At 53.2% G+C, this 26777-nt stretch overlaps 1 protein-coding gene across 2 annotated transcripts in view; it reads right to left on the minus strand.

Moving 5' to 3' along the window:
• Nucleotides 1-6469: 6469 nt before the first annotated feature.
• The window catches only part of Wnt6 (Wnt family member 6), a 72280-nt gene continuing 51972 nt past the window's right edge, over nucleotides 6470-26777 (minus strand). The window contains exons 3-6 of one of the 2 annotated variants that reach the window (XM_057755860.1): nucleotides 19194-19500; nucleotides 9129-9349; nucleotides 8565-8899; nucleotides 6470-7140 (exon numbers count right to left, since the gene is read on the minus strand). In XM_057755860.1, coding sequence (XP_057611843.1) covers nucleotides 6679-7140; nucleotides 8565-8899; nucleotides 9129-9349; nucleotides 19194-19273 — 1098 coding nt within the window. In that variant the 5' untranslated portion in view covers nucleotides 19274-19500 and the 3' untranslated portion in view covers nucleotides 6470-6678. Of the gene's footprint in view, nucleotides 7141-8564; nucleotides 8900-9128; nucleotides 9350-19193; nucleotides 19542-26777 lie in introns of those variants that run through there. The other variant, XM_057755853.1, reaches the window with a different exon arrangement.

A 26777-nucleotide genomic window follows, 5' to 3' on the forward strand; every position in this document is an offset into this window, starting at 1 on the left:
CTGGTCGTGTATATTGGGCATATTGGTCAAGTGTCTGTGACCAGGGAAAGGGCTGGAAAACCAGGGTCCCTAGCTTCTGGTTCTGACTCTAACCTGGGTCTGGACAGTGCATCTCTTGCTGCTTCTTTGGCATGGTCCTCTGTGAAATGGGCACAAGTCTCCTATTCTACACAATCACATCCCTCACATCCGGTGCCCCCCCCTTTCTCTCTCTCTCTCTCTCTCTCTCTCTCTCTCTCTCTCTCTCTCTCTCTCTCTCGGAAGAGAGCCCACTCCCACCCCACCCCCCTACTCTCCCACTCCCTCTCTTAAGAAGAAGAGAACTGTCATTGCCTCTGGGCTCAGGGACAAAGGGGGCCCATTCCAGGAATTGACCATCCTTGGAGAATTGGAGGGGAGGTGCCTTTCTTGCCCCCCAGACTGTCAGGTGGTGGGGGTGGCCTGAACAGCAGCAGCTGATGACACACTCCCCCCCATCTCTGCCGGCAGCCATCACAGCTGTCAGGAATTAAGAGCTTGGGTCTGCTGGGGGTTGGGGTAGGACAATGAAGGAGCAGTCTGGCTGGACAGCGGAAAAACAGCTAGGGGCAGGAAGCAGCCTGTGTCACCAGAGCCTTGTCTGACCCTAGCCCCTCCCCGCCCCCCCCCCCCCCCCCCCGCCAACTTTCCTCCATCGTGGTGCTTCGGGAACAAATCCCAATCACCTGCACCGCAATCAGGTCTGACTCAACACAGGATGGAGGCACAACCCCAGGGTGGGCATCTGAGGCTGGAGAATCAAGTTCCCGTTGGCTGTTGGGGAAACTGAGGCCCAGGATAGATTTGGAATAGACCCCACCCGACCCAGGCAATGAGGCTGTAGTCAAGGTGCACACCTCCTTGCTCCCTGCCCAGTGCTCACCTTAGTGTTTCCCACACTTGAAGCAGCGTGTGTACCCCCTGAGGGTAGGCTATTGTGGGAATATTGATTCTAGGCCCCAAGGTACTGAATCAGCTCTTCCCAGGCACAAGGCCTGGTGATCTGCATTCAGAACCATCTCCCAGTGTTTAGAGGAAACTACCTTGGGACAATACTATGGGCCTGGCAGAGTAGCTGGCGGTTTCTCCTCTTGGCCTCTGTCTGAGGAGGGAGAAGAGTCTCTGCTGCAGAACCCAAGAAACACAGAAGTGCAAGGGGAGAAAGACCCCCCCCATTTAGAAACTCTAGAAGGTAAATACTGACGCTTGTAGCCTATGCCCCCACCATGGGTCTGACCTGAGGTCATGAGGTTTAGCGATGCCCACGTGTATAAGTGACAGACTTTGGCCTATGTGCAGATGAAGCCCAGGGAAAGTGTACATCTGGGGTCCCAACCTGGATGACCCATGCCATGGCCAAGCGTCTACCAGCACCAGCAGCCCCTGGTCTCTACCCCAGACCTGCCCTGCCACCTGGCCCTCAGCCCAGTCCCAGCCCCCGCAGCCGCCTGCCAGAGACCACAATTACAGGGGCCACTGGGGGTGGGGGTGGGGAGTTTGGAGGATGAAAGGCGCTGGAGAATGGTTCCAGCTGTGGCAGCTCTGGGGGAGGTCTCCTGGAGGAAGGGCTGGGGGAGGCACGGGGTGAGAACAGGTGGGACCCTCACAACCCCAGCCTAGCCCAGTCTAGTCCTGTTCCTTCTTGACGCTCAGCTGGAGAAGTTGGTCTTGGTGAAGAAGAGAAGGAGGATCTCTAGATGGATAAGGGCCCTCCATCCTGTTGTCCCTGCCTTCAGCAAGGTAAGGGGAAGTGGCTTACTCTTAATCCAGGGCTCCAAATTCCTCCTGTGTGGCTCTCAAAGGGAAAGAGAGATGAGTTGGGAGTTCTTAGCCTCAGCAGCACCCTAGGCCTTCCACTCAGCCTTTTAACCCATCTGCCTATGTTCTGCCTTTTCCTGATGCGGTCACACACACATCTGGGGTGCTTCACTGCTCTTTCCCTTTGCCCAAGTCCCACATGTTCCCCCACACACAAAGTCAGCAGGGGACCTTGCCTGTGCCTGGGGCTGAGCAGCTGGGTGAGCTAGGGGAGCAGATATCAGGGGGGCACTTTTGAGGTCTGTCTCGCAGGGGTCCTCGGGTAGCGGTGCAAGAGCATAGTGCCATCTCTGTGCTCGCAGAGAACTAGGCTCCTGACCTTCAGTCATGCCTCCTGCTGGGCACTGCCACTCCCATAAGTTAGGGATCTCCCAGACCCTTGCGAAACTTGGTCTTAGAAGATGGGTTGCTGTTATGTGACTAGCCACTCCAAGACTGCAGTAGAACTGGGTATGGTGGCGCACGCCTTTAATCCCAACACTTGGGAGGCAGAGGCAGGCAGATCTCTGAGTTTGAGGCTAGCCTGGTCGACAGAGCTAGTTTCAGGACAGCCAGGGCTACACAGAGAAACGCTGTCTAGAAATACCCCTCCCCGCAAAAACAGACTGCGGTCTACTCTGTATTCTCACCAGGTGCCAAGAAGTCCCAGAGAGCCCAATTTTGTGACGGAATCACTGAGACATGGATTGGGTAGCCTCTTAGTTGCTTGGCTGGCTGGACCAGGGTTCTTAAAAATACAAAAAACAAACAAGCAACAAAAAAAAAAAAAAAAAAAAAAAACTACGTCTTACCTTCTTTTCAACCTGCTTGGAGTAGCGTTGGCTCAATGTCATTTGCCTCAGTCTGCTTTTTTGGTATCACAGCGGAAAATACTCAACATCTACATTATCTATCGTCTCAGAACACCCTACGAGAACCAGGCAGTCATAGAGACATAGACTGGAGTCCCAGTCCTAGGTCTGGTCAACCTAGAGGTCCCAGACAGCGTGACCCAAACTGTCCGTGGGTCTCTTGGCTTCATTTTAGCATTGTCACGGGGGCTTCCTGCTCTTGAAATCCCCAGACGTCCTTCTCCTGCAGCTCTCAGTCAATAGAGAAGTTGAACTCTGAGGCCCTCTGGTGGTCTATTTGAGAAGTACACTGAAAAAACCTCTGGGCTGAACGCTGGGCATTGTTAGCGCCTGGGTGACCTGCTTAGCTGTAGGGAAAGGAAAGGAAAGGGGTGGGGGAGGGAGGGAGAGGGAAGGAAAAGGAAGACCGGAGAAAGAAGGGGAGGAGAGAGTGGTACCCTCCCAAAGCTCTGGGACTATAAACTCCACCCCTTGGAGCTTTCCTCTCCCCTGTGCCCCTTAATGCCATTTCTACACCCCCTCTTGAAAAATTAGAGTATTCTTTGGTCAGGAAGTTCTGAGTTCAAATTCTCCGTGAGATTGCCCTGAAGCCCTGATTGCAGGAGCATTCTGGGAGTAGATGGATGTTCTGGAAGCCACACCATTAGTGTCTGTCCTGAAGTTCCCTTCCTCTGTTTCATTTGAAGAACTCTGTGCCCTCATCCCCTGTGGTCTTAGGAGTCTGCAAATTTGTCAAAGTAGTGTATGTTTCCCCGGGAAGTGTTACTGGTTCAAGCTGAACTAGTCAGTGTCTTTTGCGGGACTGCAACTGAGGAGGCTTTTAGAAATAGATTTATTTTGTGTGTGCATGCATGCTTTGCCTGTATGTATGTTTTAGCACCATGTGGATGTCTAGTGTCTGCAAAGCCAAAGATGAGGTTTGGTCCTTTGAAGCTGGAGTTTAGGATGATTGTGAGTCTCCAGGAAGATGCTGGGAACTGAACCTGGGTCCTCTGATAGAACAAATGCTCTTAAACACCGAGCAGTTTCTCCAGCTCCAGGATTCCCCTCCCTTTAAAAGAAAAGTCATCATTCCTACGCATGGAGGCTTAAAGCTGTCAGAGAGAGGAAATGCATAGGGGAGAGACTGCAGGTGGGAGACAGAGGTGCTGAGCTGAAACGACAGAATAGGGGCAGGGCCTGAGGAATAGAGAGACACGGGGGTGGAGGAGAGACAGAGAGGCCTGTAATGATAGCACTGAAGTCTGTGCACTCAGTTCAGCTGTGGCTGAAGTCAGACTAAATTCTGCAATTCCTTTGGGCCTAGTCTGAAAACTGGATGTCTTCATTTGCAGTCAGAGCTGCCCAAAGCAACAGCTCTCTACCCCCACCCTCACAACAACTGCCCTTCGTGAAACATCCATGTCACATAATTCGCCAAATGCCGTGCTAAGTGTTCTTCATATCTCAAGGAAAAGAAATCCTCCCGAAGTTCTCTGAGGGTGTGAGATGGGCCAAGATGGCTACAAATTCCTTGTCTTTCCTCCCACTGCTCGGCAGTCCATTTCCCCTCTGTAAATTTGATCTGACTCTGTGATCTGTTCCAGCCAAGAGAGAGCAACGGTAATATTATATAACTCCCATGGCTGGACTCTCAGAAGACAAAATCTGCCTGGGGGTTTGACACGTTCTCTTTTCTTGAAGTCTTCCTATCTTCAGGCCACCACGCTGGAAGAAAGCCCACACCAGCCACGGAGAGGAGATCCCTGGAGAACCAGAGTCCTTAGGCATGGAAACAAACCCTCAAGAGCTCCCTAGGCCAGCAAACCCTCAAGAGCGCCCTAGGCCAGTACATCTTCCAGAAGAATGACCCCAGGCACTCTGCATGTGGTCTGCCCTCTGAACCAAACCAGGGAGTTGAGTTCTGGCACATAGCTGTCCAAAAAGAATACTTTGAGGCTGTTGTTATTTAGCAAGGGATAAGAGAATGAGAGTGAGGCCACACAGGTAGAGAAACAGGCCACGCTGGCTGTGCTACACTGGCTTCAAACTCAATCATCTGAGCCAGGAAGGGTAGGAGTCATACCCCAACTGCAGTCTTTGCAATGGGGGACTATTCCACAATTGGGGTGTTCACCCTGTTCTCTTGGGCTGCAGATGAGGGCGCAAGACTAAACTCTAGAGAACCCAGAACTAGTCATGTGACCTTTTTAACTCCTCACAATCAGCATCCTGAGGAGAACCAGCTTGAAAAAATCATATGGTTGGGTGCCAGACAAGCCCCTGGGACAAACTTGTTTCCTCTGAGTGTGATCAGAAACACTACACTGGGCAAGCAGTCTGTACAAGGTGTGTATGTGTGTGTGTATGTGTGTGTGTGTGTATGTGTGTGTGTGTGTATGTGTGTGTATGTGTGTGTGTGTATGTGTGTATGTGTGTGTATGTGTATGTGTGTATGTGTGTATGTGTGTATGTGTGTGTATTGTGTGTATGTGTGTGTATGTGTGTGTATTGTGTGTGTATGTGTGTGTATGTGTGTGTGGTGTACACATGAGTGCCAAGAGACAAATGTCTTTTGAAATTATATATATATATATATATATATATATATATATATATATATATATATATATACAGAGAGAGAGAGAGAGAGAGAGAGAGAGAGTCTGTTTTCTCCATCTATTGTGTTGCTCTGGGAACCAAATTCAGGTCATTAGGGGAGCATGCACTTTTATCTATTGTGTCTTCTGATAGCCCCCTCCCTTTTTGAGACACTTTCACTTGGGAAATCACCAAGTAGGCCAGGCTAGCCATCTAGCCCCAGTGAGCTTCCTGTCTCTCCCTCCCCGGGGCTGGGATTAAAAGTACACCACAATGTTGGGTTTATTTTTGTTGTTGTTGTTGTTTTGTTTTTTTGAGACAGAGTTTCTCTGTGTAGCCCTGACCATCCTGGAAGTCACTCTGTAGACCAAACTAGCCTCCAACTCAGAGCTCCACTTGCCTCTGGAGGGGTGGGATTTAGGGCATATGCCACCAGCTCCTGGCCATGTTGGGCTTTTTAATGTGAGTTCTGGGTATGGAACTCAGGGTCAGCCCTTGTGCTTGCAAAGCACTTTACCTGACTGAGTGATCTCCCCAGACCAGCCTGGATGTCTGTTTGGAGCTGCTGGGACAGCTGGTTTTGTCGGTAACAAAAGCAGGCACCCCTGACCACAGTTCCACTGTATTTTAGTTTATAAAGACCTTTAATCTCATGACCCCAAAAGTCTACCCTTGATTTCCTCAGGAGTCACAGAAATAGGCATAATGCCCTAAAAATTAACACAAAGGCCTGACAACTGAGCACACTGCTAGAAGCTTCTGGGCCCTTTATGTCCCTTTAAAATGGAATCACTTGTCCTCAAGATTCAGGTGCTTGGTGTGGATAAAAATTAACAAAGGGGTGCCAAAGGAGAGAGAAAGGGTTTCCAGGAGCCCTCCCTCACCCTCCCCTGCCTTGGTGATGGGTTTATAGATTCAGGCCAAAATGCTAGTTTATCTGGACCACCTCCCTTCCATATCCTGGCACTCTAGGGCTACCTTCCCTCAAACTGTGGGTCCTGTCCATTGGTTTAAATGTCTTTATTGATACTAAACTTGCCCAGCCAACCCAGTAATTCTGAGGAGTACCATCTCCAGAGGCCAGAGTCTGTTTTTTGTTTTTGTTTTTTGTTTTTTTTATTTCCATCTGGGAGGCCAAAGGGAGGGAGAGTTTGCATAGTCTCCGGCAAAAAAAAAGAAAAAGAAAAAGAAAAAAAGCACAGGACCCTTCTGGTGAATGCTGGAGGGGCAGGGTCCTCAAGCCTTCGTAGGTACGTGTAAACCTCAAATTCCCAGCCCCTGCAAGTGTCTCAAGGCTTAGATATGTATTTTCCCTAGGGAACAGCTGGGTCCAGACAGCGCCACCTGCTGGAATCCAGTGGTCCCGCAGATTGCCAAGAGGGCTGCGCGCAGTTGCGAGGCAGGCGGCTCGTCAGAGGCACAGGCTGAGCTCCTTGCGCACGCGGCAGCGGTGGCACTGCACCACGCAGCACCAGTGGAAGCGGCACAGGCAGTTCTCCTCGAGCTGTACGCTCTCCTGGCGGTGTCCGCGACCGCAGCACAACAGGTCGCAGCCGCTGAGGTCCGGGGCACTGCTGTTGCAGGCGCGGCCGCGCGTGCCTGGAGAGCCGGTACGCCGATTGGGGGCACAGAAGTCGGGCGAGTCGGCGGCGTAGAGGAGGTCGGCTCGGCCTGGAGGCTTGAGCGTGCGGACTGCGGGCAGCAGGGCTTTGCCGTCGTTGGTGCCCATGACGCGTGAAGCTCCGTGGAAGCGTTCCAGCAACCTTGCGCCCACCTCGCGGAACGGAGGCAGCTTCTGCCAGCAGGTGCGCAGAGCGCACGAACCCGACAGCCCGTGGCACTTGCACTCGGTGCGCGTGTGGCTCCGCACCGCCTGCGGGAGCAGAGGGGCGGGGCGACAGGCGGGGCAGAGAGAGAGAGAGAGAGAGAGAGAGAGAGAGAGAGAGAGAGAGAGAGAGAGAGACAGAGACAGAGAGAGAGACAGAGAGAGAGACAGAGAGAGAGACAGAGAGAGAGACAGAGAGAGAGACAGAGAGACAGAGAGACAGAGACGGGGGGGGGGGCAGGCAGGCAGGCAGGGGACCAACCGAAAGCAAAGGAAGCAGAGGGTGGCGAAGGAGGGGTCAAGGAAGGAAAGGGAGGAAGGAAGAGGAAGAAAGGGAGGGAGGGAGGGAGGGGAGGGAGAAGAAAGACGTGCAGGTAAGCACAAGGTTAGAAGGAGAAAATTGAGAAAACGACCGCTTAGGGAGGAGGAAGAATGACGAAGGTAAAGGAGTAAGAGAGTGGGAAGTGGAAATAGTAGAGCAGAAGTTCCAGGATCCGAAGCCAGGGAGCGGGAGAGAATAGAATGGACGCAGTGGTGAGATTCTCCATTCTTCCTGGAGTGGGGAGAAGTGGCAGCTGTCGCAGCCTAACCCTCCCGCCAGCCCAGCCTCCTCATTCCTGCCCCTCGCGGCCCCAGGCAGAGCTGAGCAGACACAGCCAGCGCCTGGGCGTCTGTCTCTGTCACCCCTCCCCAACCCTCTCAACAGGTATGTGGGCCTGTCCGGACATTTCTCTCCTAGGCCCCCTCCTCCCGGTTTGCCTGATGCCTTGGGCTGAGCCCTAAAGGACACAGAATGTGTGAAGGGGTGTTCCTCAGCTACTCAGGAACTGAGATGTAGGATGTAGGAGGCTCCACCTGAATGCCCTAAGGAGAACAGGGCTCCGTACTCTCTCTCCTCCCTTGCTTGCTGGTCTGAAGCTGGGTCTGGGCCATCCTGGCCTCTGCTGATTTCCCACTGGACTCATAATCCTTCAGCCCGTTCCAACTCAGTTCTAGGCTCCATTCTAACCCTCACTTTCTCTGGTACCTCTATCACCAGACCCCAGACCTTTCCATGGCTTCTAGCCTTAATTTCATTCCTAGCCTCTCTCCTGCCCTGACGTCCACGTCATGTTTCAGAGGGATGCGCACCCCACCTTGGGTCTCTACTGGCCCTCAGTACTATTCTAGACATACTATCCCCCCAACTCTGCTCACTGTTCCTCTCAGCACCCCCAGCCCCAGCCCTCTAGACTGGACATCTCACCTGCCATGTGTGTCCGTGTCCCTGCCCAAGTCCCAGTCTTCCCAGCTCTCCCTGTCTTGCACACACCCATACACCATCGACACCCTGCTACAATTCACACCTTTACTCGTGCCCATGCTACCACAAATATGCTGCCACCCACACTCTGCCACACCCACTGGCGCTCTCTTGCACACCCACACTTCCACACTCAGGCACGATACCCACAGCTCCTGCCCTTACGCACCAGCCTGCCTGCCTCATTGTTGTGTAGTTGCACCAGTGCGCGGATGTCTCCACGTCCCCGCTTGTGCTGAGCATCCATAAAGAGTCTTGACTTCTCATCCCCGAAGTCCACATCATCTCCACAGCCTCCCCACTCCCAGGCTGCGCTGGCTTCTGGGGAACCTGCTGGTCCTGGAGGCCCAGGGGTGCCCAGAAGGCCAGTGGGCCTAGGTGGTGCTCGCCCACGGGGTGCCTGGCAACCACACTGCAGGAGCTCTCCCATGGAACAGGCCTGCGTGACCGCGTGGCTGGCGCCGGCTGCAGTAATGGCAAACACGAAGGCTGTCTCTCGAATGTCTGCGGAGGGAGGACGGAGCCGAGGTCAGTGAGTGCCCAGTATCATAGATGGGAATAGGAACCCCCTCCTCAGCCTGTTCTGGGCCATCTGGGAGACAGGTGTGGAGGGGCAAGATGGGCCGAATGCCTATGGGTAAAACGGAGATAGGGTTCAAGCAGTTTCCCCAAAGCTGGCCCTCCCCCCCCCCAAGGTGAAAGAGCCTCCCTCAGGGGCCTCTCCCACACTAACCCTGCTGCAAGACGCGCCCAAAGGCCTTGCTGTGACTGGAACAATTCCAGCGTCGGAAACGGAACTGGAACTGACATTCTCGGACCCCCAGCCTTGCGCCCCGGGCAAGCTCTGCCACCACTTCCGGCTCTGCCTGGCACAGCTCAGCTTGCCGTCCTGCCAGCCGCCTGGCCTTCCTGCAGATGCTGGTAGGATCCATGACCAGGGGGCTCCCCACAGCCCTGGGGAGCAGAAGAGCAGGTCAGGAGGATACACCCCAAACACAAGACCTGGGATAGAGTTGGGAGGCTGAAGAAGTGGGAACCAGCCCCACTCAGCCCACAGCCAGGTGCTGCAGTCTCTCAGTCCTACCCCAGAGATTGATATTGCCCCCCTTCCCTTTCCAAGTCTGCGTCCCCTCTCTACTAAAGTATAGATTAAGAATTGCATCACAGCAAGGATTCAGTCGTATCCCTCTGTGTGCATCTTCTTTTTTTAATATTTATTCATTTATTATGTATACAATATTCTGTCTGTGTATGCACCTGCAGGTCCGAAGAGGGCACCAGACCCCATTACAGATGGCTATGAGCCACCATGTGGTTGCTGGGAATTGAACTCAGGACCTTTGGAAGGGCAGGCAATGCTCTTAACCTCTGAGCCATCTCTCCAGCCCCTGCATCTTCATTAATAAACCCTTAAAGGAACTTCGCTCAAGGTGAAGGTAGCTGTCACCAAGGAGGCCAAGGTTAAAATTCAATAGACCTAGCCCAAAGGGGAAACTAGGGATAAATTAGTAGGAAAAAAAGATCAAGAAAGCTGTTTAAAAAAAACAAAAACCACACGTTTAATAAAAGAAAGTATTGTAAATAAAAATGATAAAAGGAGATCCTATCAAGGAAGGATGTGGCCTTAGTGGGCTGCAACCCGGACAGCCCCAGTACAAAGCAGGGGCCATCTGAAGGACAAAACAGCCATGAGGTACTAGAGTGTCTCGGGAACAGAGCCTCTGAGTTCGACTTTTTCTGTAAAATGAGAAAATTGTTGCTTAGATGGCTGAGGTGGACCCTCCTATCCTGCTCCCCTCCCCCGCCCGTTTTCCTAAGCTAGACAGCTGGAGGAAGGAGCTGGGAGCTGCTCAGCATTGTTGGCGGATAGGTGATGATGACCCTTCTCTTGCTCCAGGGTAGCTGGCTTTCCCAGAGAGAGGTGGCGCCAAGCCAAGCCCCGTGTGCTAGCGTGGGGGGGTGATGTTTGGTTTGGTGGGTAGAGACCTGATGGGGAGTTCTGCACACCGTCAGCAGCCTCTTTGCCCTGCCCACCTTCATTCCACCTGAGGAGAGAGCTGCCACTCGCTGTCCATAGGTTGTCAGCCAGGAATTCACACCTGGGGGAAACCGCTTGAATCAGATAGCTTCTATTTGAACACAGCTAAGAGCTGGGGCTTGAAGGGATATGTGGGCAGAGCTAGGGAGGTTAACTGGAGACCATTTAAAACCCTTCTGCAGAGGGCAGGGAAAGAAAGACTGGGGAGTGGGGTGCACACTGGAGGCAGTGGGGTGTAAACCTTAGCAATAGAGGGTGACAGGTCGGGGTGGCCAACTTCTCAGCTTTGCTTCCGTGCACATCTGCCCCGCTGTCCCCTGGTTACTCCACAAGTGCAGGCTGCCCAGGCATGTCCTGAGATGTGATGGTCTTAAATAGCAGCCAGAGGAATGTAGGTCTTAAGGTAAAACTCTCAGCACTGGAGATGAGGTGCTCAAAGAGATGTTTGCAGAAAGATGTGAAAGCCCCATCTCTCTCTCTCTCTCTCTCTCTCTCTCTCTCTCTCTCTCTCTCTCTCACACACACACACACACACACACACACACACACACACACACACACACTTGGGAGAGGGGATTAGGAATGCTGTTATCCCTATCCAAATACTTCAAGATCAAGCATCTCTCCTGGGCAGAAACATGCAGCAAAGATTCCCTTATATTGAGCCTCCCCGTGGCCCACTGACCTTGGAGAATTGATCAGTCTCTATCTGCTCATCCACCTGCCTAAACACCCTACCCCCAACTGAGACTGTTATTGTCCCATTGGTACTTTGTCTATTCCTTGTTTGTATCCCCTCTTTACTAATGTCTAGACTGAAAATTGCACTACAAAAAGAATCCGGTCTTATCTTTTTGTATACATCTTCATTAATAAATCTGTCCACTTATCCACCTCATTAAAAAAGGATTTGGATTTGAGTGGCTTCCAGCAAGGTTGTTCAGGTAGGGAGATAAGGTTATGAGCTTCCTCGTTGTTGGGACAGTCTTTTTTTTTCTTTCTTCTTTTTTATTTATCTTCTTGTGGAAGCTTTTTGGGTACCTGATCTATATCCCTGCGATGTTTATCCAGAAGATTTGCATGTCTTGAACTCTACATTATAGACGAATAGATACAGCTATATACTGACCATGAATGCTTACCATATGTTCCGGAATGAATGAGCCATAAGCCCCCCCTCGAGTCCAGGTCCCATTGATGTGGTGTCATTTCATGACTCCTAGTGTAGCCTCAAACATGAGAGGAGCAAGCCTCCCTGCAGCTGTTCAGCTCCCCTCTGCCACCTGCACACTCTTCTCCTCCTGACTGCATGAGGCTCTGAAAACTCACAGTTCCCGTCTCCATCTCCACAGAACCCCTACTGCTAAGTTCCGCCCAGCCACACCCCCACACCACCCCTGCCATCGGCACACTTCCTACTTTCCCAAGGTTGGATGGACTTATCTTCCCAAGGTCACTCTGCCCCGTCCCTCCCCCTGCTCCCGCCTCCTTCCTTAGCGGTGCAGGAAAGAGTTTGGGGGTAGCAAGGAAGAACTGCTAAACCCTCTTGGCCTTGTCCGCTTCCCAGGGGCTGGAGATAGGAAAGGAATCATGGGGCTATGCAGGCAGGGCCCCCAGGAGGTGGGACTGGCCCTTCACAGGGTTGAGGGACTGGCTGGCTTCCTGGGAACTTATTTACCAGCTGGTCAGGAGGAGGGATGGGCAGTGATAACACTAGAATCCCAAGGGACCAGCTTGTTCCCTGCCCTCCTGTCCTCACTCCCGTCCTAAAAGCATAGGAAGTGAAACTCCAGAAAAGACACAGGGTAGTGAACAAACTACCCAGCCCTACCTCTGACCCTGGTTTTAGTCAGTTCTGGGTGGGCTGAGCCATTTCAGAACAGTTTCCTCTGTGAGCTTCAGAAGAAATGGTGGGTTGCTGATGCTAGAAGCCCTCCAGTCTCAGTGGTAATGTCTGACTCCACCTTAGAGCAGGCCCCCACCTCCTCTCTGGTCCGCTCATTAACTTTGTTTCCAGTCCTTTTGTTTCCTTACATAATGAACTCTGTTTTGGGGGACTCTGGATCAGTGGTGACCTGGGGTCAGCCCAGAGAAGGTACACACATGTTTAGAGCAATTTGTATATTTTAAATCCTGAAATGCATGGTGGTAAAGAATAGACACACTACATACTCTCTGGGATATAATCGTATTGCCACATGTGGGCGCAGAGAACATGGCTTGCCCTAAAAAAACTCATATACAGACAAGAAGGGACAAGCCTACCAGGCCACCGTAACTGTCCTGGCCTGCACTGAGAATTCTCCCTCCAGGACTACAGTTGATGGGTCAGTGGTCCACTTAAGATGGCGGCAGAGCCCAGACAATTCCTACCAGAGGTATCTGTAGACCTGTGTGACCCAGAGACCTCGATATTCTGGTTCATTTTATTATCTTACTCTTCTGCCTCTGGATTCGAAGAATACAAGGAGACGGTGAAGACTAGCTTGCTCACTTCAGCTACTTCACCATCACACAGGTGAGCAAGATGAGCAGAGGTGATGGTTGCTGGCCACTTCCTGGAGGGGACTCCTCAATACAAAATAGGTTATTTAAAAATCAAAACAGAGGCCAGGTGGTCATGGCGCACGCCTTTAATCCCAGCACTCAGGAGGCAGAGGCAGGCGGATCCCTGTGAGTTTGAGGCCAGCCTGGTCTACAAGAGTTAGTTCTAGGACAGCTAGGACTATTACACAGGGAAACCCTGTCTCAAAAAACAAGAAAAAAATCAAATCAGAGCCAGGCATTGTGGCATAGGCCTTTAATCCCAGCAGCTGGGCGGCAGAGGCAGGTGGGTCTCTGTGAGTCAAAAGCCAGCCTGATCTACATAGCAAGTTTTTGGTCAAGAGCTTGGGCTATAAAATCTCCCCAACAACAAACATCCACCAACAGGAGTTGGTCCGGTGGCAGCTCCTCAGGAAGTTGGGGTAGGAGGATTGTAAGCTCAAGGGCCGTCTGGAAAACTCAGTAAGACCCTATCTCAAAATAAAAAGTTCGGTCGTAGAACCCTTGCCTGGCATGCTTGAGGCTGTGGGCTCAACCTCCAGTGCTGTGAGAACAGAATGAGACCACCCAAAGCCGGTATGGAGATGGCCGCCTGAGCCATGAGAAGACCCCAGGTGGCCTCTCACGGTGGTACCACACAATTCATTGCTGCTCTCAGGGCCTGACTCCAACCCAGGCCACATTTCTGGTCTCAAGGCCACTTCCTCGACAATTGTAAGCCATCAGGATGTTCTTAGCCAGCATCTCTCCAATCTCACCTCAGAGGTCCGACCCTCAGGAGCAGCAGCCTGCGTCCTGGCTGTACACATTTGAGTGTGTCTTGCTTGTGATTGCTTGTCTTGTTTCCTCAGTCTCATTAAAGACAGGAATCTCACAAGTGGGCATGGTGTCCTCACCTCAGTGGGACACACTCAGGGCTTTGGGGGTCCAGGCATGAGCTGGATCTAAGCTCTGTCACTTGCTTGTGTGATGTGGTGTGAGTCCCTGGCATGCGAAACACACTTAATATTTGTTGGATGGTAAAGTTAAACACCAGTTCCTCGACTGGAAAATGGAAATTGTAATCCCTCCCCCCATGTATCCTGGCCTGGACAGAGAGTGGATCCCATCAAATTCTCAGGCCTGCTCAATGCAGGGCAAGCGGTAGGGATGTAGGTGGTAGGTGTGGAGTCCCAAGAATGTCCTTTCTGCAACATTCTATCTTTCCTGTCCAATGTGGATCTAGGTTTCCTTCTGTATTCAGCCTACCCAGGGACCGGGGCTCTCAGGATCCATCCTCTTCACCAAATGGCTCACTGAGGCCAAGGGACCACAGACTTCCTAGGCGTGCCTAACCCCCTAGGAAAATCTCACAGCAAGCATGCCAGTCTCTCTACCCGCCCCCAACTCCTTACCCCCAAGATCCTACATCCGACCCCACCTCCTAGGAGCCAGCAGAGGGAGCTCTGAGCCCTGGGGCTGTGGGTGGGGGTGTGTGGAGGTGGGGGAGGTGGGTGGTGGAAAGGGGGCAGAAAAATGTTGCCTGACGGCTGCTGAGGCTGCCGGGCCTGTGCCCGCCCGCCTGTCCTGTCCTGCTCTGTCTAACTCCTAACTCGGTAATTACTGCTCCCCTCCCCCAGTCCCTACCCCCATCCCAACCACCACATCAAAGCCAGTGATGCCCCAGCTCCATTAACCCCTGCCTCCCCACTGCCCACCTGTGGCCCCCACTTGCCACTCTCCCTTCCCCACGCAGACACATTTGGTTCCCTGTGTCTTTCCTCACACTTTTGTCTTTTTGTCTCCTTTTTTTTTTTTTTTTTTTTGAGAGGCAGGGGCTTTCCCTTCCCAGACAGAGTTCACTGTGCAAAAGAACTTCCTGCTTGCCAAAGCTCCGGAGGCAGTGCCCTCCACTGGATGCCTGCTGGACAGTTGTCATACCTTCTGCTCTAACGTGTAGAATGGCGAGCACTCGTCTGAGGGTGGGATGGGGGAGGGAGCAAAGGGGCCCGTGAAAGCCTTGTCCCTCATCTTGATTCCCACCCCCATCACACACAAGAAGAGGACACTAAGAAAGAGGCAGGGCTCAGAGCCCCAATCTTAGCTACCAACATGCAGGCTTAGCACTGGGCAAGTCCCCTCCTGTCCCTGGACCTTCTACCCTCACCACTGACCGTAACAGACAGGTTACTTCTCGGTCCTTTCTAGATCACATTCGAGATTAAAACAGAGGGCTCCGGGCGGGTATAACCAGCCAAAGTCTCCTGGCCACATTTCTCAAAATGCCAGGCTAGGGGGCGCTCTCACCAGTCTGCAGAGGCTAGGCGTCCGGTTCCCTGAGGCCTCCTGCTGCCTGGCCTGGGCTGGCTGCTGCCCGGCCCCCGTTCCCTCCGCAGCTGCACTTCCCCATCAAAGTACACATTCTGGAATCCCCCTTGCAGGGCCCTGGTGATGGGGCCTCCCACTGACCTCCAGCCACCAACTCCTGGCTTCAGATGCGAACGGGGCAGGAGGGAGCCTCACACCCCCAGCCCCCACTACACCCCAGGAAATGTCACAGTGCCAGGACTCTGGTGGACCCAGGGCATGCTCTGGCCGGGATCAAGCCTGCGTCCTTTAGCCCCTGCCCTTTTCTGCTCTTAGCCTCATTGTCTCCCCACAAGGGAAGCTGCCAAGGCTGAGGCCTGGAAAAGGGACTGGATGGTTACCCCACCCCCAAGCCATCCCTACTCTGGAACTTGGATGTGAGTAAGCCTCAGCGTTGGCCAGGAGGGGTCAAGGGCTCCAGATAAAGACGGGATGGTCTAGTGACCAGGACTAGTATGGGCACACAAAGGAATAGCAGAGAGCATCCAGAAGGCCTGAGTACCAGGAAGTGGTCTGGTCCTTTCCCTGCCTCCCTGTGGGGTCAGCAGCAAGCCTGCCCCTGAGCTTTAGCTAAGTGGATGACTGGGTGTAGACTCTTTCCTGGTGAAACAGGGGAGAATTGGTTTTGCTCACAGAAAATAGAAAACAGGGAGGAAAGAGGAAGAGCGAAGACGGGAGATTGACTTGGCTCTTCTATGAGAGTGTGCTATTTTCTACATCCACTGATTGAGGGTAGAAACAAAGATGGCTCAGACATTGTGGAGAGGGGAGCAGAGGAGGAGAGGGGACCTGGTGATCCAGGAGCCAGAGTCTCTTTCCTGCCCTTACTCTCAGGACAGAGTTCTTGGCGGGAGGGAGGGCAGAACACAGGTTGGATGGCCTGGAGGCAGGAACTGAGCAAGATGACCTCAGGAGGGCCTGGCCAGTGTCCTGGAATCTGGGATTCTGGGACTCACAAAGATATGGTTACACTGGAGAGATACACAGAGGCTGGCGGCAGAGTTTGGAAGGCATGCGCGGCCACATAGCAAGACCCTGTCTCAAAACTAAACAAGAAAAATTAAAAATAGAAATCTTGCATTGCCTTGGGAGGAGGTGGAGGGAAGAGAAAGGTGGAAGATAGAGGTCTTTGGAGCCAGACAGCCTGGTCCCTGAACTGACTGATCCAGGGCCTGGGTCACTCTCCTCCAGGACCCTCTTTTTGGGGGGTGGGGTTTGGTTGTTCTGTTTGTTTTGTTTTGTTTTTTGAGACAGAGTTTCTCTATGTAATAGCCCTAGCTGTCCTGGAACTCGCTCTGTAGCTCTGTAGACCACCTACCTCTGCCTCCCGAGTGCTGGGATTGAAGGCATGTGCCACCACTACCACCCAGCTCGGGACTCTCTTTTAGTGGTCTAGGCAGTCAGTTTTCCCAGCCTCTATCCTGACCACAGCTCGATTCTGGAAATGGCTACTGTAGGCCACACTGCTTTTCTGGTCACCCACGGAGTTTCTAGCTATCATCCTCTGAGAAGGAAGAGGCAGCACAGAAGGTCCTAGACACCAGTTCTGAAGTACCTAGCTATAGTGAGACTGGGGAGCTAGGGTGGAAAGTGGCCAAGAACCCCAGGCTAACACCAAACAAGACCTACCCACAGGCTCAGGCCTGGCCTGGGAAGACTATGACGGGGGGAGGAGCATGAGCAGGAGTCAAAGACCATGGAAGCCAACCTGGGCTCAGACCAAAGGAATAGAAAGGGAAGGGGCCAAGGCAGGTGGGAGGCACAGGTTCTCGCTGAGACACAGCTGAGAGAGAAGCATGTGCTGGCCACCTTATCACGCTGGCCCTCACTCTTCATTCAGCTCCCCACTGCAGCTGTGGCCATGAAGGCCCCTGTGTTCTCCCACACCTGCCCTCCTCACCTCCTCCCCCACTCCCTGCTTCCCAGCTTCAGGGTCAATCTCCAGAGGGCCCAGGCCCCTCTCCCTCAGCTTGGCTCCCACCCAGCAGTCCTTCCTAAACAAAGGAACCTTCACAGATACAAACCCAGAAAACACTCCTTAAACCTGTGTCCGGCACCTATGCTATCTTGGGCTTCTAGAACTCTCAAGACAAAGGAACAGGACAAAAAGAAAAGACAATTACCAGTAAAGTGCAGTAACTTCACAGTTGCCCAGTGCTCAGAGCATGGTAGGAGCACCGCATTGCAGTGGGGTGGAGGCCACTGGCCCCTCAGAATGACAGCTTTGTGGAGGAAGTGGTATTTTAATTGTTAGAAAGGACAAATTAGACCAATGGGGAAGGAAGAATGAGATGGCAGGGACAGCCCTGCCCTACATCTTGAGAAAGAGTAAAATTAGGAAAGGTGTCTAAGAGGAAAGAGGGAGCTCTTTACCTTTGACTCTTTTTCTGAATTTAAGGGAATCCCACTTTTCACTCCCCAGGGGGCCTATGGAATTGGGAAGAAGGCTCCTAATGTCAGATCATTCTATAGATCTCCCTACCCTGTCTTCTCGGCAATCCTAGCAGGTAGGGAGACTGTTCTTTAAAAACTGAGTTTGTAGGGTAGGGTGGGGAAGTGATTCGTTTAAAACCACAGATTTAATGGCTGAGATTAGATCCGGCTGTCAAAACTGCTAAGGACTGCATTGCAACTAAACTAAAGACGCATGTTCCCTAACCCGAACCTGGGTCTTGTATTTGCCGTCTCACTGACACCCACGAGGATGTATCTCCCGCATCGCGGAAGGATAGCGGCCAACAGCTTCCTGTGTGGGCATACTACTCAATCTCAGTCGGAGAGAGGGATGGGCCTGCCCCACCCCTGGGTCCAAAGCCGCGAAGGCGGGTGAGAGAGGGTGAGAGGGTAGGAGTTCAGCCAATGAGGCGGCGATATGCAAATATAGAAGTCCTTGCTTTCTTAGGATTGGCTAATCTATCAGCACTCCTGCCCAAATCCCTCCTCACTGAACACAGAGCTATTCCGGGCGGGTGTTTGTGGCTCTAAAAACTAAGAGGAAAAAAAGTCTTGAGGATTTGGATCTCAGTTGTCCCAGCGGGGCCCCCCGCCTCTCCTTCTCTATCCTACCCCTCAAGGCTCAAACCTCTGGAAACCTTCGCATTCTAGGTGTCTGCTCTGGCTAAATCTAATCCCCAGAGTCCAGTCTGAAAATTTGCCCCATCTCTCGACTGGCCTGGCTCTTACTCGCTTCACTAGGACACTCCCCGGTTCCCACATCTCCGCTACACATTTTTTAAAAAAATCGTTACTTCCCACGTCTGGAAGGGCCGGCTTCCAGAATCTCCTTCCTGTCTTTCTTACTTGCTGGGGGGGAAGCAGTAAGAAAGTCAGAGTCCTGACTCAGTTTCCCCATTTACATTCCCTTTTCCTCCACACCGCCCATGCTGAAAGCGCCAGCAAAGGTGAGGCTATAGGTAACGGACGGAAAGAGGCAGCTGTTTGGCCCTCTGCCTTACAGTTTCCCACCTTGTTCCCATCTTTCCCCTCAAATCCAGCTGCAGAGCTCTCCTCGCTTTTTCTCCCGTCATCACCTAATCTCTCACTATGGATCTCATGACATCCAGCAGCTTTCCCTGACCTACCTGCCCATTCCTTGTGATATGAATTGAACACATTTCTCTGGGGGAAGGAGAACACAGGGGGAAGAAACACAATAGAATATCCAGGGATAGGGAGTGTCAAAGTAGCACTTCAGAAGACCAGAAGGGAACTGTCTGCGAGGGTCCTGGTGCAACCGCCCGGTGGCTGGGATCTTTGAGCGGGTAGAGTCTGAAGGCAGCAGGATCGCGGCACTGAGTCCCAAGACTGGCTCTGGGTCCCCACCCTCTGGCGTTTGGAATTGCGCGGGGGACAGTCCCACTCAGCACTCACCACCACAGTCCACCGACGTGCGCGGGGCACAGGAGCAGCAGCAGCAGCAGCCCGAGGCGGGAGGGCACCGGCGGCAGCATCGTGAGCGCTCTACCGCAGTCTGGCACGGGTGAGGGGGGCGAGACTGCGGGGTGAGCCGGGGCTCGCGGCCGCCGGACTTTAGGGCAAGCGCGGCGACCGAGGCGGCTGCCGGGAGACAAGGACTCCGCCGGCGGCGGCCGTGGCGGCAGGGGGGGCCATCCCCGGCGAGGAGGGCGCGGCGGAGGCGGAGAGCGGACCGAGCAGCCTGTGTCTCCTGCAGAGCTCGCTGGAGAGGAGAAATCAGAGCCGGGGGCGGGGGTGGGAGGGGAGCGGGGCCGAAGCGTGGGCGGGGGAGGGGGACAGGGGGGCCACGGGGGTGGCAGTTGCGACAGTCAGGCGGCGGGACTCCTGGGAAGGAGCTGTGCGCCCCGGGGCGGCGGGCGCAGAGCGCAGCGAAGGGCGGGAGCCGGGTGCTGGGGCGGGGCCCGCGCGCGCTCCTGGGTGCGGGACCCGCCCGCCTGCCCCTCTTCTCGCCCCTCCGAGGTTGTCCCCTGCCATCCCCGGGCCCGCTGCGCTGAGTGGCGGGAGGAATAGTAGAGAAGGGTAATGGGGGAAGGGGGGGGGGAGAGGAACTGGGAAACGGGGACTGGCTGGGAGAAGTTTGACAGGTTTGTTGACTGTAAAGAGAGAAAACTTCCCAGGAATGAGGGAGTTTGGGGGGGGAGGGAACAGTGTGCAGGGAGATACAGATGGGGGCCAGTGAGGAAGTCGGCCCGGGACGCGGGATGCTCCGTAGAGACTGTCCAACTCGACTGCCGACCCGACACACTTTGGAGGCATTACTTTCTTGCGGAGAGCTAACTCCGTGTTACTTGCCCCTTCTGCAGCCGCTGTCCCAGCAAGGGAGCCAGTCCGAGGCCTGGGTTCTAGTTCCCCAGCCATGCGTCCGGCCGGGGGCGGACACTGTGGGGGAGATAAGACTGCAAGTGGAGCCTCTCCAGGGCCTGCGCTCCAGCATTCGCTACTCATAAGTGAGATGGAGGGCCGAGCTTGCAGACTTCCTAGAGAAGAGGGGTCAGCGCTTGCTGTAGTGGGGTCTGCTTGTCCTCGGGCCCTGCCTCGAGTTTCTCCCCCAACTTGGCCAGGGCAGAAGGGGTGGGAGAGCCAGCTGCAGGTGAGGTGGTTTATCTGATTCTCTAATGCCACAAAAATGTCTTTGATGCCCCTGACCCCCTCCCCACGCGGAAGAGATCAAAGGCCTCGTGGGGAGGAGGGACAGCTCCATTCATCAAGCCAAGCGGCTGGCAGCGTGGCGGCAGCCTCTGCTCCTCTGGCCTGGGGCAGAGGCCCCCCGACGTGCCCCAGGAGTGCCGAGGGACAGGTGGTGCGGACATTCCGAAGCAGGAGCCAATTTCTCTGCCACCACTATCTAAGGGCCCATCAACCTTAAACAGGGACCTTAAGCCCACGTGGCAGACATTTCACACCAGAGGGAAACGTTCCTTGTCGTTTGGGGTGGAGAGGAATTTAGAAGTGGAAACTGAGAACACTGCCAATATAGACAAACACCACTGGTGAGAGAAGAGAAGGCAAGGTCCTGAGTCGTCCAGAGAGCAGGGCAAATGAGTGAAGATGAGACTTGGGGCCAGAGAGGAGGCATGAGAAGACCACAGATGACTCCATCAGGAGGGGGAGCGGATTGCGGAAGGAAGGTGAATGACAGACAGAAGAAGAGAGCAGAGGAGAAACCTTATCCTAGACACAAAAATAAGGCCTTGGATTGTCTGGAGACCCCCAAGGCAGGGTCCTGGTGTCAAAGATGTACCAGTGAAGTCCTTGTCCTGGGTACTGAGGTTTGAAGAGTGTGGGAGCACTCTGAGGAAGGAAGAAGTGGGGAGGAGGGAGACAGCAGTGCTCAGATAATGGACCAGCTGCGTTCCTCCCCTTCTAGTGCACGCTTGTGCAGCTCCAGCACGTAGCAGTTTTGCTCATCCCTTGTATTAGGCAGTACCAAGGCTGAGCATAGCACATTCAAGGATATACCAGCCTGGATGAATACTGAAGCTAGCTGGTGCCAACCTCGCATCTAAGAGGTTGGGGGGGGGTGTCCCTGGAGGCTGCAGGTGGCCAATGACCAGCTCCCTGGGAGCCAGCGCCTCTGTTCCAAGCCCCTTATCCCCACCCTGCTACTGTTATTGCAGATTATGAAATACTCTCCCTGTCCTGCATTCTTCTCCGAGGCAAGAATTTTAATGTATTTGTCTTTGTCATCAGGGGACCTGAGCTCTGGGATCGCCCTGAGGAGGGAGCGCCCCAAATCTAGTCTTTGCTGATTCCAGACCCCAGGCTCTCTCAGTTATCCCACCCCCCCCCCATGCCCTAGCCCTGCTCCTTGCCTCCCCCTCCTAAGACACTGTCTCTCTGTGGGGTGGATAAAAATGATGTTATTGAAACAACAGAATTGGGAGCAGTGGCAGGGAACAGGGATCAGCTCAGGAAACTGGGGCGTTTGCCAAGAAGCCTGCTCCCCCGCAGGCGGCCCTTCTGCCCCCACCCCCCACCTTTCCTCTAAACACACACAGTTGGCCCCACCCCTCCTGCAATGTGCTCCAGCCAGATCTTGCAGCAGACTCTTTAGCCATCCCTGGACTCTCCAAGCCTTCGTCCATCCTCCCACTCCCCCACCCCCAGCCCCACTCCAGAATCGGTTGGCAAGTGTTGCTTGCGGAAGCATCAGAGTGGAAGAATGCTGAGGCCTGGGGCCGTGATGAGACAGTCCTTCTAGAGACCCTACGCCAGAGCTTTGGTCCCAAGGGGGAACCAGGGCTCTGGGGAGCACCCTGCCTTATGGCTCCCTTTGTCCTTTGGTTGGAGTCTGGACAGACTCAAATCATTTTTGTCTTTGTGCCCCCTCAAACCTTCAGAGACCTGAGTCTGGACAGGTTCGGGAGGTTTCAAGCCGCTTTCACCTTAGGAGACTTTCCAAAGAGCAGAGCTGAAGACTGAGACACAAACAGTTATAAACCTGTATGCATGTGTGCACACTCACACATACGTCAGAGGGACACAGGTAAACGGACACCCTACAGAAACCACACCCCTTCCACAGTTCTAGGTAATTCTCATGGGCAGGTACAAATGGAGAGAGCTGATGGGCTGGCTGGGGCTGAGAGTCACGCCAGCCTCCCTGACAATCACACCCGTGTACACACGATCACACACACACGCACATGCCTCTGCATATATGCCTGTATAGAGAAACATCGCAGGAGGTCACAACGGAAAGGGCAGGAGTGTAGCAATGGCAGCTTGAGTTTGGAGAAGATAGTCTGAGCGTCGGGAGCCTTCAGCTCCCCCTCCATCACTCCGCCTTAGCGCTGTGAACCTGTAAATTCCAATTCTAGGTTCTGGTGCAAAGACCCTGCAGGGAAGACACTGTGGGGTTGAGAGGAAGGAGGGGCAGAGGTGGGAACTGTGGAGGGGGGGGAGAGGCAGCTGGAGACAGATAGCATCGCATCGCACCGCTGCAGGCAAAAGCAGAGCCCTCTGTCTCCACTGGATTCTCTCTCTTGCCTTTAGTGTCTTCATGTCTCCGCCATGTACAGAATTTGGTCTCTAAATCATTCCGCTGTGATTTTTTTTTTCTTTTCTCGGGATGACTGAAGCGGCAGGAGCCCAGGAATTTAGGCCTGTGAACTTTCCCCTCTGAATAACCTTCATTCTTTCCTCATTCCCTCCTCCTCCTCTACGTGTCTAGCAGCGGGGTCTATCTCTCAGTTTCAGGAAGGACCCTGAGAATTCCCACAAGCCCTGGGTCTCTGGGACCCAGAAGAACAGAGGCAGGAAAGCCCAACCTTTAGAGAGATGGAGGGGAGAAAAAAGAAAGAGAAGGAAGAGAATCATTTCCTCTCCTCTTGGTATCCCAGGCAGCTCTATTCAACTTCCATACCTGGGCAATATATCCCGAGAGTGTGCCCATCCTTTGCCTTATCATACCTGCCTCACAGGCCCAGATCCCAAGGAGATTCCATCTGAGCCATTGTCTCCACAGATACTGACCCCACCTCAGAGCCCACCTGCCTGGCCTCTTCCCATCTCTACCCTTTCTTTCAAGCCCAGTCCAATTGGAGCGAGAAATAACCTGCCCGGAAGAATCCTGAAACAGGGGGCAGGGGCTGAGCACAGAGGGGCTGCTTCCCACCGAGGCTGTGTTGGGAGGACCCAGAGAACATCAGCTTCCACTTAACTCGACCCCAGCAGACCAACAGGAGTTAGCTCAGGAGCCTCTGCAGCCATCTTGCCCCAGGCTGTTGCCTGCATGGGTTGTCCTTCGTTGTTTTGTCTTTGTTTTTATGATAGTGGATCTGATTCTCGAACTCAGGGCCTCAACCATTCCAGGAAAGCATATTATCTTTGCTTTCATCCCACAGTCTAACTCCTGTGGTTTGGACTGGGGTGGGGTGGGTGGCAGCCTAGTCAGAGCTCCAGAGGCCAGGCCCTCAGAGTCGGCCTCTGTCCTCTGAACTACTGACTGCTGGGTCTCTCACTCCAGCAGCAGGAAGCACCATGTGCTGGGCAACCAACTAAAAAGTAGGGAGTCAATCATTCTGACTAATGGAAGGAAGGAAGGAAGGAAGGAAGGAAGGAAGGAAGGAAGGAAGGAAGGAAAGGAAGAACCTTGACAGCACCTGGGAGGATGGAAGGACCTAGGAACGTTTTGGGGGAGCATTGAACCACTCAGAAAACGAAGCAGTTTCTCTAAAGAGGAACACTCTAAGATCTAAGAAGATAATCAGGAGACACAAGGAGGGAAGGGCGTTTTAAACAGAGGGAACAGCCATTGTGAAAGTCCTGCTAGGGCTATAGGGGGGTGCACAGGTGGGGTCAGTGAGCATGGGGGTGCACAGGTGCGGTCAGTGAGCATGGGGTGCACAAGTGGGGTTAGTGAGCATGGGGGTGCACAGGTGGGGTCAGTGAGCATGGGGGCGGACAGGTGGGGTCAGTGAGCATGGGGGCAGACAGGTGGGGTCAGTGAGCATGGGGAGTGGACAGGTGAGGTCAGTGAGCATGGGGAGTGGACAGGTGAGGTCAGTGAGCATGGGGAGTGGACAGGTGAGGTCAGTGAGCATGGGGGTGGACAGGTGGGGTCAGTGAGCATGGGGGCGGACAGGTGGGGTCAGTGAGCATGGGGGCGGACAGGTGGGGTCAGCGAGCATGGGGAGTGGACAGGTGAGGTCAGTGAGCATGGGGAGTGGACAGGTGAGGTCAGTGAGCATGGGGAGTGGACAGGTGAGGTCAGTGAGCATGGGGAGTGGACAGGTGAGGTCAGTGAGCATGGGGGTGCACAGGTGGGGTCAGTGAGCATGGGGAGTGGACAGGTGAGGTCAGTGAGCATGGGGGTGGACAGGTGGGGTCAGTGAGCATGGGGGCGGACAGGTGGGGTCAGTGAGCATGGGGGCGGACAGGTGGGGTCAGTGAGCATGGGGGTGCACAGGTGGGGTCAGTGAGCATGGGGGCGGACAGGTGGGGTCAGCGAGCATGTGACAAAATAAGTCTGGGAAGCGATTAGGCTCAGGTATTTGGGGTGATCCGATGAAGAAAAGCTCTCTAGTCATGAGAGTGATTTTTTGTTTATTTGGTTTTCATGGGGGTTGTTTTGTTTTTGAGACCGGGGGGGGGGGTCTCTGTAGCTTTGGAGCCTGTCCTGGAACTCACTCTGTAGACCAGGCTGGCCTCAAACTCACAGAGATCCACCTGCCTCTGCCTCCCAAGTGCTGGGATTACAAGCGTACATCCCTACCACCTGACCCAGAATTTTTTTTTAATTATTGTTTCAAAAGCCAGGAAGTGCTACAGGCCAAATTCATTGCCAACAGGAAGAAAGAGAGGTGGAAGGAGAGCTTCGTAGTACAAGAGACCTAACACATATAAAAACCAAAAGATGCAAAGTTGTGCTCCAGTGTCTAGATAACAGGCAACTTACAAATGCTCAACTTACCATGAGGCTGTAGATAAACCCTCTATCAACTGAGTCTATCCCTCGTGGACAATGTATTCGGTCTATCTAACCCACTGAGCCTGGCCCCTCGCGAGCATGCTCAGAACCCTTACGTTAGTCACTATCTCATATAATATATACTGTACTGAAATGAAGAGTGGAAGGGGTGAATGGGGGACAGCCCACACAGATGGCACTTCATAGACACGAAGGGCTGAAAAATAACCTTGAAAAACACAACATGCGAAACACACAAGCAGTAGAGAATACAGGAAGGATCGTGTCATGTTTCCTCCTGGTTGGGCTGCCCAGGAGCTCAGGAGAGCATCCTACTGCCTATGACTAGTCCGAGAAGTGAAATCCAAAGAGTGGTGTCCTAGTGGATGCGGAGAACTTTCATGCACTCATGAGGGCAAACATTGGCAAGTGGGGTGAGCCAAAAGCAGTTTGTAAAAGTTTGGGGTAGTTGCTCTGAGGCTGAGAGAAAGAGGCAGTTGTGTCTCTAGGAGCCCGCTAGCAAAAGTCTGTGTCTTTTCATACAAGTTTGTTTCATTGGTGTGCAATTAATTGTACACTTGTTTTATGCTCTTTTCTGTATTTGCTATTTTCATTGGAGAACAAGGGTGTGTGTGTGTTTATATAGACACATGGTCAGATTTTATTTTTACAGATAGGAAAGCCACAAAGGTAGAAAGAAATGCATTGTCTTACTTTCCTTGCAGTGTTGAGATTTGAATGCAGGGCCCCATGGTACACCACATGTCCGGCCTAGAAATATCCTTCGATCTTCAGTATGGGCAACCTTCGAGTTCTACATGGTCCTTGAACCAAGTATATAAAAGCCTCGTGGAACTGCAGAAAACAGGGTTGACCTTTAGGAAGGCCTGTCTATATGCTGTAGAGAAACATCAGGATGCCTCAGAGTTTTAACCCCTAACAGTAAAGTGTCATTTATCCTGCTAAGAGTGTTAACTTAGGGGGAATCAACATTGGGTAAGGCTGTGTCAGGGAGTTTGGGTTGTGAATTCGAGATACTTCCAAAGTAAACATTCATGGAGATCTGTCAGGCAGGCATTTAGATATACTGGCCTGTAGCAGAGGGATGTAAGGTGCAATTAGTTAGATCTATGGGCTGAGTCATTGTGATGTAGGGTACAATTACCCTGGATTTCCCAGGGGACAGGATGGGGCTGAGAGTAGCCTTGAGGAAGAATGGTCAATCATAGCTAAATGAGGGATAAGGATGCAGAGGAGACAGAGGAGGGGCTGCAGACAGAGGTAAAGAGCCTGGCAGCTTCACTGAAGTCAAGGTAAGGGCCACCCCAGGAGGCAGAGAGTGGCATACTTATCAGCCCCTCTAGGAGATCAATAATAGAAATGTCTTCTAGAAAGCAGGAAGAAAAACACCAAGTGAGCTAAACCCCAGGTCAGTTTTGCTGATGCTCAAGCATCATCCCACCACTTCCTTGCCGTGGAACTTTCACTGGCCCTGGTTGGCCGGCCAAATACAACCTGCATCCTCCTGTCCCAGCCCAGTTTGACTCTTGCTTGTCTCTCAGCCTTTT

Source organism: Chionomys nivalis, chromosome 2, assembly GCF_950005125.1.
Source record: "Chionomys nivalis chromosome 2, mChiNiv1.1, whole genome shotgun sequence".
Classification (NCBI taxonomy): domain Eukaryota; kingdom Metazoa; phylum Chordata; class Mammalia; order Rodentia; family Cricetidae; genus Chionomys; species Chionomys nivalis.